We start from the raw sequence: 14,080 nt of genomic DNA, 5'->3' as shown, positions 1-14,080 counted from the left end.
AAAATGTTCCCTTACACTGGTGGTCAGATAGGAAATGTTCCCTTACAATGGTGGTCAGATAGGAAATGTTCCCTTACAATGGTGGTCAGATAGGAAATGTTCCCTTACAATGGTGGTCAGTTAGGAAATGTTCCCTTACACTGTGCTGAGTGGTCACATGATCATCAATCCTTCCCACCCCCCGGGCATTCAGAACAATATAAAGGGAGGTAAGGGGTTATTCAGAACAGTCTGAGAATAAGTTGACATTAAAGGATCACTAAGTAAATAAAGAGATAGGACTTCCCAGGCCTTACTCTTACAGGGTTAATGTCTCTGTTCTCCTTTCTGCCAGTTCTAGATCCCTGTAAGGGGGAGATGTGGGTGGAAGTGAACATTACGCAGTCCCGTGGCATGATCTGGCCTGGGATTCTACTGCTGACCTGACCCACTTTTCCCGACATATCGTACAGCTGTCCTTTCCTCTGTATTGCTCCATAATCTCCCTTTTCAGTTAGGAAATGTTCCCTTACACTGGTGGTCAGTTAGGAAATCTTCCCTTACACTGGTGGTCAGTTAGGAAATCTTTCCTTACACTGGTGGTCAGTTAGGAAATCTTTCCTTACACTGGTGGTCAGTTAGGAAATGTCTTCTTACACTGGTGGTCAGATAGGAAATGTTCCCTTACACTGGTGGTCAGATAGGAAATGTTCCCTTACACTGGTGGTCAGTTAGGAAATCTTCCCTTACACTGGTGGTCAGATAGGAAATCTTCCCTTACACTGGTGGTCAGATAGGAAATCTTCCCTTACACTGGTGGTCAGTTAGGAAATGTTCCCTTACACTGGTGGTCAGTTAGGAAATGTTCCCTTACACTGCTGGTCAGTTAGGAAATGTTCCCTTACACTGGTGGTCAGTTAGGAAATCTTCCCTTACACTGGTGGTCAGTTAGGAAATCTTCCCTTACACTGGTGGTCAGTTAGGAAATGTTCCTTTACAATGGTGGTCAGTTAGGAAATGTCTTCTTACACTGGCTGTCAGATAGGAAATCTTCCCTTACACTGGCGGTCAGTTAAGAAATATGTCTTCTTACACTGGTGGTCAGTTAGGAAATGTCTTCTTACACTGGTGGTCAGTTAGGAAATGTCTTCTTACACTGGTGGTCAGTTAGGAAATGTCTTCTTACACTGGTGGTCAGTTAGGAAATCTTCCCTTACACTGGTGGTCAGTTAGGAAATATCTTCTTACACTGGTGGTCAGTTAGGAAATATCTTCTTACACTGGTGGTCAGTTAGGAAATATCTTCTTACACTGGTGGTCAGTTAGGAAATATCTTCTTACACTGGTGGTCAGTTAGGAAATATCTTCTTACACTGGTGGTCAGTTAGGAAATATCTTCTTACACTGGTGGTCAGTTAGGAAATATCTTCTTACACTGGTGGTCAGTTAGGAAATGTCTTCTTACACTGGTGGTCAGTTAGGAAATGTCTTCTTACACTGGTGGTCAGTTAGGAAATGTCTTCTTACACTGGCCGTCAGATAGGAAATCTTTCCTTACACTGGTGGTCAGATAGGAAATCTTCCCTTACACTGGTGGTCAGTTAGGAAATGTTCCCTTACACTGGTGGTCAATTAGGAAATGTTCCTTTACACTGGTGGTCAGTTAGGAAATGTTTCCTTACACTGGTCAGTTAGGAAATGTTCCCTTACACTGGTGGTCAGTTAGGAAATATCTTCTTACACTGGTGGTCAGTTAGGAAATGTTCCCTTACACTGGTGGTCAGTTAGGAAATGTTCCCTTACACTGGTGGTCAATTAGGAGATGTTCCTTTACACTGGTGGTCAGTTAGGAAATATCTTCTTACACTGGTGGTCAGTTAGGAAATATCTTCTTACACTGGTGGTCAGTTAGGAAATATCTTCTTACACTGGTGGTCAGTTAGGAAATGTTCCCTTACACTGGTGGTCAGTTAGGAAATGTCTTCTTACACTGGTGGTCAGTTAGGAAATATCTTCTTACACTGGCCGTCAGATAGGAAATATTTCCTTACACTGGTCAGTTAGGAAATGTTCCCTTACACTGGTGGTCAATTAGGAAATGTTCCTTTACACTGGTGGTCAATTAGGAAATGTTCCTTTACACTGGTGGTCAGTTAGGAAATGTTTCCTTACACTGGTCAGTTAGGAAATGTTCCCTTACACTGGCGGTCAGTTAGGAAATATCTTCTTACACTGGTGGTCAGTTAGGAAATGTTCCCTTACACTGGTGGTCAGTTAGGAAATGTCTTCTTACACTGGTGGTCAGTTAGGAAATATCTTCTTACACTGGTGGTCAGTTAGGAAATGTTCCCTTACACTGGTGGTCAGTTAGGAAATGTCTTCTTACACTGGTGGTCAGTTAGGAAATATCTTCTTACACTGGCCGTCAGATAGGAAATATTTCCTTACACTGGTGGTCAGATAGGAAATGTTCCCTTACAATGGTGGTCAGTTAGGAAACGTTCCCTTACACTGTTTTGAGTGGTCACATGATCACCAATCCTTCCCACCCCCCGGGCATTCAGAACAATATAAAGGGAGGTAAGGGGTTATTTGGGACAGTCTGAGAATAAGTTGACATTAAAGGATCACTAAGTAAATGAAGAGCTATGACTTCCCAGGCCTTGCTCTTACAGGGTTAATGTCTCTGTTCTCCTTTCTGCCAGTTCTAGATCCCTGTAAGGGGGAGATGTGGGTGGAAGTGAACATTACGCAGTCCCTTGGCATGATCTGGCCTGGGATTCTACTGCTGACCTGACCCACTTTTCCTGACACATCGTACATCTGTCCTTTCCTCTGTATTGCTCCATAATCTCCCTTTTCAGCTCAGCTGTGGATAGAAGGGGAATTCAGGTCACTGTACCATACAGACACTTGTGGCCGATGGAGAGGCCTCAGCAGATACTGCCGGCGTCCTGAGTTCAGTGGGGCAATTCATAATGCCAGAGGCTTACCACACAAATTGAGCAAATCATTACATATGAAGAAAAGGGGAATATCGCAGCCATCAGTCTCACCCACAATAATGTACCAGAGGAATACCTCTTATATCTACCAGAGAAAAGATTTCCAAGGTTTGTACCTCTAAAGACTGCTAATGTAAAACAATATTCTGGCCTTTAATTAGATTGCTTTTTTTTTTTTTTTTTTAAGATGAACTCTGTTTTAGCAAATTTTATTTAAATTCATTGGTCACGTGTCTTTCTTGAATCTTTTTCCAGATCTGTGCAGTAATCCAGTGTGGGACTTCCTGTAATAAAGACCACTCAATGCTGCTCTCTCTCCTTGTGCAGGGAGACTGGTCTTGACTCCACCCCCTTCTGTAGTTTTCTGTAAAGGGTGGAGCCTGCCTGGCCCCTCCTACAGCTCTGCTCTCTCTCCTTGTGCAGGATCTGGTCTCTGCCCCCTTCTCTGGTCCTCTGTATTGGGTGGAGCCTGCTGGGCCCTCCCACAGCTCTGCTCTCTCTCCTTGTGCAGGGGGGCTGGTCTTGTCTCTGCCCCCTCCTGTAGTCCTCTGTATTGGGTGGAGCTTGCTGGGTCTCTGACAGCTCTGCTCTCTCCTTGTGCAGGGGGACTGGTCTTGTTTCCACCCCTTTGTAAAGTTTTCTGTACAGGGTGGAGCCTGCTGGGCCCCTCCCCACAGCTCTGCTCCCTCTCCTTGTGTCTGTCCCCTCCTGTAGTCCTCTGTATTGGGTGGAGCTTGCTGGGTCTCTCTGACAACTCTGCTCTCTCCTTGTGCAGGGTGACTGGTCTCGTTTCCACCCCTTTGTAAAGTTTTCTGTAGAGGGTGGAGCCTGTGGGGCCCCTCCCACAGCTCTGCTCTCTCTCCTTGCACAGGGGGACTGGTAGAGATGCACTGAAATTTTCGGCGGCCAAAATGCTGTTATCTGCATTTTGCCAATAAGAGAAAAAGGTGCCGATAATGGCTCCTAAAACGCATGTCATTTTGCTGCGATTTTGCTGTGCTTATGGTGTGTTTTTAATAGGCCATGTGACTCAAAAACCGCATCAAAAATGTAACACGGGTGCCTTATTGATGTGTTCTTGGTGCGTTTTCAATGCCTTTCAATGGGGAGGTGCGTTTTTTTTTTTTTTTACCTGACCAAAAAAAAAAAAAGATTTTCCCACGAATGAAGCTTTCTTTTGGTGGTGTTTGATCACCTCTGTGATTTTTTTTTTTTTTTTAGCGCTATAAACAAAAAAAGCGACAATTCTGGATTTCAGAATTGTCATTCTGTTTTGGTTTATAGTGCAAAAAATAAAAAAAATCGCAGAGGTGATCAAAAACCACCAAAAGAAAGCTCTATTTGTGGGAAAATAAGGACATCAATTTTATTTGGGTACAGCATTTCATGACCGCACAATTGTCCTTTAAAATAATGCAGTGCCGAATTGAAAAAAAAATGGCCTGGTCATTAAGGGGGAAAATCTTCCGGTCCAGAAGTGGTTAAAAACTGTCATTTTCAGTAAAGTGCATCCTCCATTTCGGTACCAAAATTTCCATTTGGTGCACCTCTAGTGACTGGTCTTGTCTTCACCTCTTTTTGTAGTTTTCTGTAGAGGGTGGACCCCGCTGAGCCCTTCCCACAGCTCTGCTCTATCTCCGCCTTGTGCAGGGGGACTGGTCTGGTCTCCACCCCTCCTGTAGTTTTCTGTACTGTGTGGAGCTTGCTGGGCCCCTCCCATAGCTCTGCTCTATCTCCGCCTTGTGCAGGGGGACTGGTCTTGTCTCCACCCCTTCTGTAGTATTCTGTACTGGGTGGAGCTTTCTGGGCCCCTCCCACAGCTCTGCTCTATCTCCGCCTTGTGCAGGGGGACTGGTCTTGTCTCCACCCCTTCTGTAGTATTCTTTACTGGGTGGAGCTTGCAGGGCCCCTCCCATAGCTCTGCTCTATCTCCCCTTGTGCAGGGTAACTGGTCTTGTCTCCACCCCTCCTGTAGTTTTCTGTACTGAGTGGAGCTTGCTGGGCCCCTCCCATAGCTCTGCTCTATCTCCGCCTTGTGCAGGGGGACTGGTCTGGTCTCCACCCCTTTTGCTGTATTCTGTACTGGGTGGAGCTTGCTGGGCCCCTCCCACAGCTCTGCCCTATCTCCGCCTTGTGCAGGGTAACTGGTCTTGTCTCCACCCCTTCTGCAGTATTCTGTACTGGGTGGAGCTTGCTGGGCCCCTCCCACAGCTCTGCTCTATCTCCGCCTTGTGCAGGGGGACTGGTCTTGTCTCCACCCCTTCTGTAGTATTCTTTACTGGGTGGAGCTTGCAGGGCCCCTCCCATAGCTCTGCTCTATCTCCGCCTTGTGAAGGGGACTGGTCTGATTTCCATCCCTCCTGTAGTTTTCTGTACTGGGTGGAACTTGCTGGGCCCCTCCCATAGCTCTGCTCTATCTCCGCCTTGTGCAGGGGGACTGGTCTGGTCTCCACCCCTCCTGTAGTTTTCTGTACTGGGTGGAGCTTGCTGGGCCCCTCCCGTAGCTCTGCTCTATCTCCGCCTTGTGCAGGGTAACTGGTCTTGTCTCCACCCCTCCTGTAGTTTTCTGTAGTGAGTGGGACTTTTAATACCTGCTCCATACATGCATAAAAAATCACCCCCATGTGCACAGGTGTGCTGCAGGTCTCTGCTAGGGCCCCAAGTCCTGTGACACATCTCAGAAGATTTCATAGACTTCATATTTAAGTAGCATGTCAATCTTTTAAGGACAAAGAAAAATAACACTCAGTGCAATAATGAGAGAAGGAATTTACCTGCTCTGGCCACAATTCCCAAAGCACAGAATTACTACCTCTCCCGTCCAATAGGGGTATGTGAATACTGCGTGCTTTACAATAGCAACTGCATTAAATCTGGTGTGGCACGCAGAATGCAGTTAGAGCACAGCTAAATACCCACGCCCTGTCGCCAATCACAGGTGTGAGTGTCCCCGGGGTGACCCGCTGGCCACGCTGCTGCATGAAACCGAGGACAACCAAGGATTAATAGGACCTTCACAGGTTCTCATCTCTTCACAGCTTTGCTAATTTGCCCTATTCAACTTCCTCTGGCCTGCCTGGACTGCTGCTCTCCTCCTCTTCACCGCGCCAGTCAAGGCTTCCTGTTTTCTGTAATTAACTACTTGTTGGCAGAATTATAAGGCGTTGGCGGTCCAGCTGTAACATCTGGACTGCACAGGTCCTGAGGGTACTTGGTGGCCCTGCAGGACACTGCTCTGTATACGGTTTCACAGTACATTCTGCTAATCATATTGGAGCTTTCCATATACCTAATACCTCGGGCATGACAAAACAAATATAATTTACAGCTCTAATAGTAAAAAAGTAAATTAGTCATAAAGAGACCCTGTGCCCATTTTTCCTGTTTATCCATGCAAACGTATTGGCCTCTGAACTCTTCTCCTTGTGATGGCAGCTAAAAGCCATCTAAGATGGGTGCCACCATCTTGTTTCAGACATTAGTGGCTCCAAGCAATCAGAGAGTTGTATTTACTGTGCCGCCCCTTTGTGCACTACAGCACCGGCTTTGCTCATTGGAACTTCATCCTGATAAAGCTCCTATGAGCGAAACACATTGGTAAAGTCACACCGCCATTGACAGAATCGCCTCAAGTGCAGGGGCGTACAGTATCTCACAAATTGAGTACACCCCCTCACATTTTTGTAAATATTTTATTATATCTTTTCATGTGACAACACATATTTAGAAGAGGCTTCCTTCTGGGACGACAGCCATGCAGACCAATTTGATGCAGTGTGCAGCGTATGGTCTGAGCACTGACAGGCTGACCCCCCCACCCCTTCAACCTCTGCAGCAATGCTGGCAGCACTCATACGTCTATTTCCCAAAGACAACCTCTGGATACGACGCTGAGCACGAGCACTCAACCTCTTTGGTCAACCATGGCGAGGCCTGTTCTGAGTGGAACCTGTCCTGTTAAACCGCTGTATGGTCTTGGCCACCGTGCTGCAGCTCCGTTTCAGGGTCTTGGCAATCTTCTTATAGCCTAGGCCATCTTTATGTAGAGCAACAATTCTTTTTTTCAGATCCTCAGAGAGTTATTTGCCATGAGGTGCCATGTTGAACTTCCAGTGACCAGTAGGAGAGTGAGAGCGATAACACCAAATTTAACACACCTGCTCCCCAGTCACACCTGAGACCTTGTAACACTAACGAGTCACATGGCACCAGGGAGGGAAAATGTCTAATTGGGCCCAATTTGGACATTTTTACGTAGGGGTGTACTCACTTTTGTTGCCAGCGGTTTAGACATTAATGGCTGTGTGTTGTTATTTTGAGGGGACAGCAAATTTACACTGTTATACAAGCTGTACACTCACTACTTTACATTGTAGCAAAGTGTCATTTCTTCAGTGTTGCAACTTGAAAATATAGAATAAAATATTTACAAAAATGTGAGGGGTGTACTCACTTTTGTGAGATACTGTATATACTGCAAGGCAAACAAAGCGTTTACATTGGGCGGCATTTTTCAGGAAGGCGGCGCTGCCCCCAGGCAGAACGGGACACTACAAGGACTGCAGACTTCATATAGGGAACTTGGTGTTGAGTTATTAACTTAAAGGTCATCACAAAGGAAAAAAGGGTACTCTTTACGTCTAGCGGAAAAGAGATTTTGTCTCCAAATACAGAAAGGTTTCTTCACAGTAAGAGTTGTGAAAATGTGGAATAGACGTTCTGGCCATCTCATTAGATTGCTTTAAAAAAAGGCCTGGATTTTTTCCTAGGTGTAAATACTATAACTAGATACTAATATTTATAGGTAAAGTTTATCCAGGGAATATCCGATTGCCTCTCGGGGGATCAGGAAGGAATTCTTTCCCCTGCTGTAGCAAATTGGATCATGCTTTGCTAAAGGTTTTTTGCCTTACTATGGTTTAAATGTAGGTATAGGATTGTGTATATGGGATTGTATGGCTGTGTTTTCTGTTTTTTAGTGGTTGAGCTGGATGTTTTTTTTTTCAACCTAACTGTAACAGGTCGGAGTACTGGGCCGCAATTGTGCCTCAGCAGCCTTACTACACACAGATTGTAAAAAGGAGCTGGCGGGCTCCAGGAAGGTGAAAGTCCAGTTGAGTTTTTTTTTCTTGGGTGGGGGTGTCTCTCAACCCCTCGCTCTCTCTCTCTCTCTCTCTCTCTCAACCCCTCGCTCTTTTTCTCTCAACCCCTCGCTCTCTTTCTCTCAACCCCTCGCTCTCTTTCTCTCAACCCCTCGCTCTCTTTCTCTCAACCCCTCGCTCTCTTTCTCTCAACCCCTCGCTCACTCTCTCTCAACCCCTCGCTCACTCTCTCTCAACCCCTCGCCCTCTCTCTCTCAACCCCTCGCCCTCTCTCTCTCTCTCAACCCCTCGCCCTCTCTCTCTCTCTCTCTCAACCCCTCGCTCTCTCTCTCTCTCAACCCCTCGCTCTCTCTCTCTCTCAACCCCTCGCTCTCTCTCTCTCTCAACCCCTCGCTCTCTCTCTCTCTCAACCCCTCGCTCTCTCTCTCTCTCAACCCCTCGCTCTCTCTCTCTCTCTCAACCCCTCGCTCTCTCTCTCTCTCTCAACCCCTCGCTCTCTCTCTCTCTCTCAACCCCTCGCTCTCTCTCTCTCTCTCAACCCCTCGCTCTCTCTCTCTCTCTCAACCCCTCGCTCTCTCTCAACCCCTCGCTCTCTCTCAACCCCTCGCTCTCTCTCTCTCAACCCCTCGCTCTCTCTCTCTCAACCCCTCGCTCTCTCTCTCTCTCAACCCCTCGCTCTCTCTCTCTCTCAACCCCTCGCTCTCTCTCTCTCTCAACCCCTCGCTCTCTCTCTCTCTCAACCCCTCGCCCTCTCTCTCTCAACCCCTCGCCCTCTCTCTCTCAACCCCTCGCTCTCTCTCTCTCTCAACCCCTCGCTCTCTCTCTCTCTCAACCCCTCGTTCTCTCTCTCTCTCAACCCCTCGCCCTCTCTCTCTCAACCCCTCGCCCTCTCTCTCTCAACCCCTCGCCCTCTCTCTCTCAACCCCTCGCCCTCTCTCTCTCAACCCCTCGCCCTCTCTCTCTCAACCCCTCGCTCTCTCTCTCTCTCAACCCCTCGCTCTCTCTCTCTCTCAACCCCTCGCTCTCTCTCTCTCTCAACCCCTCGTTCTCTCTCTCTCTCAACCCCTCGTTCTCTCTCTCTCTCTCTCTCAACCCCTCGTTCTCTCTCTCTCTCTCTCTCAACCCCTCGTTATCTCTCTCTCTCTCTCTCTCAACCCCTTGTTCTCTCTCTCTCTCTCTCTCTCTCTCAACCCCTCTTTTTCTCTCTCTCTCAACCCCTCGTTTTCTCTCTCTCTCAACCCCTCGTTTTCTCTCTCTCTCAACCCCTCGTTTTCTCGCTCTCTCAACCCCTCGTTTTCTCTCTCTCTCTCTCTCAACCCATCGCTCTCTCTTGCCCTGCATTGCCTAGGGAAGCACAAAACCAAAATACACCACTCTCCCAGTGATCAAGATACGTGGTTGTTATACCAAGCAGGGTTAATGGAGAACCAAGATAAATAGGCGAAATGACCTTTGCCTTATTTATATAGTATATATTGTGGGCTTTTCATTATTTAGGTAATCACACCCTTAGAACGCAAACACAAAACTTGAAAGACCAAGAATCTGAGAATGACGTTTTTGTGTTAAAAAGGAACTTAAAGTATAACTAAAGGCAAAACATTTTTTTTATTTTTGGATGGAGTGGGGAGGGATTAGGAGCCCTGTCAGTTTGTATTGCTGTCTGAGCCCCAGTTAGGGAGATTCATCCTATTGGTCCTGCTTACCATTATTATTTAAAGTGACAGTAAAAGAAAATCCCAAATTTTAGGTTCTCCCCAGAAAAGTAAAAGATCTTTCTATGGGGTAACTAGGTCTGGTGACCTGGAGGTCCTCAAAAGAATTCCCTTATTTTACAAGGCTTTCCTCACTTCCTGTTTGGCTATGGGCCAGGATGTGAAGGTAAATCTTCCCAATGGGACACAGATGACAAAAAAATAAAAATAAAATAAAAATCTGATGGGTTATAACCCTCACTTACTCCATACAAAATGAAAATTGCCTGCAGCTCTACTTTAAAGGATAAGTTCACCTTTATTATAAAAAAAAAAAAAAAAAAAAAATTTCACATATTTTTCCAAAGAAAATTGTGTATTTCTTAATTTTTTTTCCCACATAAGCCTGCAAATTATTGCACCAAAAATCAGTGTATGGCGGGTTCAATGTCAGGTTTCCGCACACTCCAGCTCTTTGCCTGTACCTCTATGCAAGTTTTCAATTAGAAATTTGGAGGAAGTGTCAATGGTCTACAAATGCGCTGATCACTGCAATGAGAACTACAAGTCCATCTCCTATGGTGGCAGATGGGACTTGTAGTTCATTAATTTACAAATATCTTGGGAGTCCAGCAGAGCTGCGCTGATTATAAACGTGACAATGGCTGCATGAGAAAGGAACCCCTGCCCGCCGTCATATGGGACTGGGCTTTGGGGGTGGTGTGAGGTTGCTTAGAAACAGGTTACATGTTGCACCTTAAATACAAGTGTAACATGTTCCTAAAGGTGAACCTAGCCTTGTGGCATATTTGTGCACACAGAATGTGCAGCGCCATTTTTGCCCAGGCCAGAGCCAGGAAAAAAAATAAAAATAAAAATAAAAGTTATTTAACTAATAAAAAAAAAAAAAAAAAAAATATATATATATATATATATATATATATATATATATATATATATATATATATATATACATATACATACACACATACACACACACACATATATATATTTTTTTTCTTAAATAGTAAATTCGTTAAATAACTTTTAGAATTTTTTTTTTTTTACTTTCCTGGCTCTGGCCTGGGCAAAAATGATGCTGCACATTCCAGTGCACAAATACGCCACAAGGCTAGGTTCACCTTTAGGAACATGTTACAATCGAATTTAAGGTGCAACATGTAACCTGTTTACAAGGAGGCAGAAGAGAGGACCCTGTAAAATTGGGTAAAAATTTCTGGTTGAACCTTTGCATACCTGTGCCGTCAGGCCCTTGTTATGGATCTTCTTATAAATGAGGGCTGGAAGGATGAAGCAAATGAGACTTCCCATGGTTGCTCCAGTCAGACCCAGAATGGTTTCCACTAAGAAATTCAAATAAATCACTTTCAGTATCACAATGATAAAAAGCCAACAAGTCACTTCACACACAGTCAGGGCATTCAATAAGACATCTCCCACACATTTCTGGCAGTATGGGTGCTGTTGGAAGCCGTACATCAAATTAATGTAGGCCATGTAACACTTTCATTAAATAGTACCGCGTGCACCAAATTCAAGTAGTTTACAACAGCGAAAATTTTGATTGTTTCGACAGATTAAATATGGTAAACAGCCATATTGTAGCTAAGAAATGTGGAGAATATAGAAAGACCTCTTTCATCAGAATTAGGAAAAAAAAATGTATCAGTCGCACTCCACTCTTAGCTCCTTTTGCTGTATTTATTAGCCATCAACAGAAAGACTGCATACAGCAATGTCTCTACCTGGGAACCAACCTTTCTTAAAGCATTTCATCACTCCCAGCTTGTTTAGAAGACTTCCCCTATCACTGTGAGCAAGCCAGGAGTGGTGAAACGCGTCGAGATTGGTTTCCAAGAGGGGACATTGCTGTATGCAGTCATTCTGTTGATAGCTAATAAATATGGCAAGAGGAGCTAAGAGTTGGGTGCGGCTGATACATTTTTTCCCAATTCTGATGGGGAGTGGCGATGGACTACACTGGCTGACACCCAGAGTGTCCATGTGCAGGAGGGGTGAGTCTTGAACAGAACTGTGGATTTGGATTTAATAATAACTAAAATGTCATTAAAAGTATATTATAGAACATCACATATCAAAATGTGTCATTACATAATAAATGAATAATATAAGAGTGTATAATGATGGTAGTATAAACGCAGGCAGCGCAGTGGCTTATTGGTTAGCACTTTCGCTTTACAGGTTCCTCCATCGGTCAGGAAATTCTCTGCATGGAGTTTGTATGCTCTCCGTGGGCTAGCACAGATTTCCTCTGGATACCCCAGTTTCCTCCCAGACTCCAAAGCAGCCATTCTCAACCAGGACTCCATGAAACCATAGGGTTCCTCCAGAGGTTGCTAGGGGTTCCTTGAGCTGTGGTCGATTGTCCTTCAATATGATGGTGCTTGCATAGTTCTAAGGCCAACGCCACCTGGCAAAGCCATCAGTATGACACCAATGATATATTTAGCTGTTTGTAAGGATGGCATCACGACCACCACTATAAGGGTTGCATTCCTCCTACTGATCATCAGTGTAAGGGTCATTTATCTCATTGATCCCGGCGATTAATTGGTTTAGGGTTTCCCTGAGACCTAAACATTTTTTTAGGGGTTCCTCTGGGGTAAACAGTTTGAGAAAGGCTGCTCTTAAGACATGATGGCAGGTTAACTGGCTCCTCTCTAAATCACCCCTATGTATGTAGGTGGGATATGGATCTTAGATTGCAAGCATTACCTTATATGAACCTTAGATTGTTTGCTCTATATACACAGTAAATGCCTATGATATATACAGTACATATTTAGTCTCAGAAGGGTTAGATATCACCCAGGGTTCTCACTTATGCAAGTTGAGGGGCTCCAGGATGTCTGTTTTGAGTGGAATAAACAGGTTTCATAGTTTTTTCCAGGATTGGTAACTCCTGGATTGGGTTCTGGAGTCGAGAGGCATTGTAGAGACTTGAAAGGAATGAGCCCTCCAACCATGTGTCCCAATTTCACTAGGAACCAGCTTTCTGATTTTTTTTTTTATGATGGATGGAGCGACTTTCTTTCCTGCAACCACAGGTAGTGCAGGAAAGAAAACTAATGGAATCCCCCCATCAACACAGTGTTGAAGGGGGAATCCCTCCCCTGAAGCCATTTCCACAGGACACAGTGATTACTGCTAGCAGCTATAATAGCTGCTAACAAGAATCGCAAATAAAATCGGACAGGCTGGTTGTACCCAAGTGGATTGATCAATCTACTTGGGTACATTCAGTCTGCCCATACATGGTTCGAATCTTGGCCGGTCCCTGCTGAACTGACCAGAATTTGAACAGTCTATGGCCGGTTTTAGTAAAGGGGATGTCTATGGTTCAGGGCCATTTCCCAGGAGACATTGCTGCAGCCTAAGCAGTGTTTATGAACAGACACTGGGAGAGTCTTCAGGCCTCAAGGAGAGGAGATCTGACCAGGCCGTCACATGAGATTGTGTTTAATTAGGCCAGAGCTGTGCAAGTTGGGCAGTTTGGGATGATGTGAGTTTGTGCAGAGACGAGCTCAGGGACTATAGAGCCCAGATAGCAAAGAGACTGAAAACGCTCTATTTGTGATTCTGATGCTGAAGACCCCCTGTGAGGGTCACCTTGTGTGAGTTTTGGAACCTTACTTTTGAATAAAAGTGGGAAAGAAGTCCTGAATCAAAATTTACTGGCTGGGCTGCAGTACGTGGAAGGTGCTACACTTCGGCTGAATCTCCACAGTATAGAATTTTTTTTTGGGGGGGCACTCTTGAAAGGTTTGCTAAATGCCTACAGTACCCCACGTGTGAAAGTCTGTGTAGCACCCTCCTAGATAGGTGCTAGGAAAAAACATAATTTTGCTCTGCCTGCTTATCAGGTGAGCCTGATCATTAGTTGGGCCTGTTGCATATGTCCAGGTGTGATTCACTTGGTCTGAGGGAGTGTCCCCACTGTATCCAATAGGGGAGCCTGTTGGACAGTGGAGGAAACCCAGCCAGTGACACGCAGGCTTTTGTGGCTGTCCCAGTGCGAAGGGCACATCAGTGGTGCATCCTGGGATTGGTCATAAAAGCCAAAAGGCACATGTGACAGGATGTCTTTAGCCAGAAACCAGGTCCCAGGAGGGGGGTGACAGCTGTCTCTCCTCCTGTCATAGTGGAAAGTGGTCACAGGCAGTCGGCCTAGTGGACCAGAAGTGTGGTGTTGAGCTGTGAGGTCTAGAGGAAGCAGACGGTGGAGCAAGTGGCAGAGCATCCTGCAGAAAAGCAGAGT

General features: G+C 45.5%; 1 protein-coding gene across 2 annotated transcripts in view; it reads right to left on the bottom strand.

Annotated features, from left to right (window-relative positions):
* SLC38A10 (solute carrier family 38 member 10) overlaps positions 1-14,080 on the bottom strand; it is a 111,840-nt gene that overhangs the window by 25,318 nt on the left and 72,442 nt on the right. For both annotated transcript variants that reach the window (XM_082271794.1, XM_082271795.1), the window contains exon 10: positions 11,038-11,144. In XM_082271794.1, coding sequence (XP_082127920.1) covers positions 11,038-11,144 — 107 coding nt within the window. The remainder of the gene's footprint in view (positions 1-11,037; positions 11,145-14,080) is intronic.

Source organism: Pelophylax lessonae (genome assembly GCF_965119305.1).
Source record: "Pelophylax lessonae genome assembly, chromosome: 11".
NCBI classification, from domain to species: domain Eukaryota; kingdom Metazoa; phylum Chordata; class Amphibia; order Anura; family Ranidae; genus Pelophylax; species Pelophylax lessonae.
Note: the sequence above shows the minus strand (reverse complement) of the source record. Positions and strands in the feature narration are given on the sequence as shown.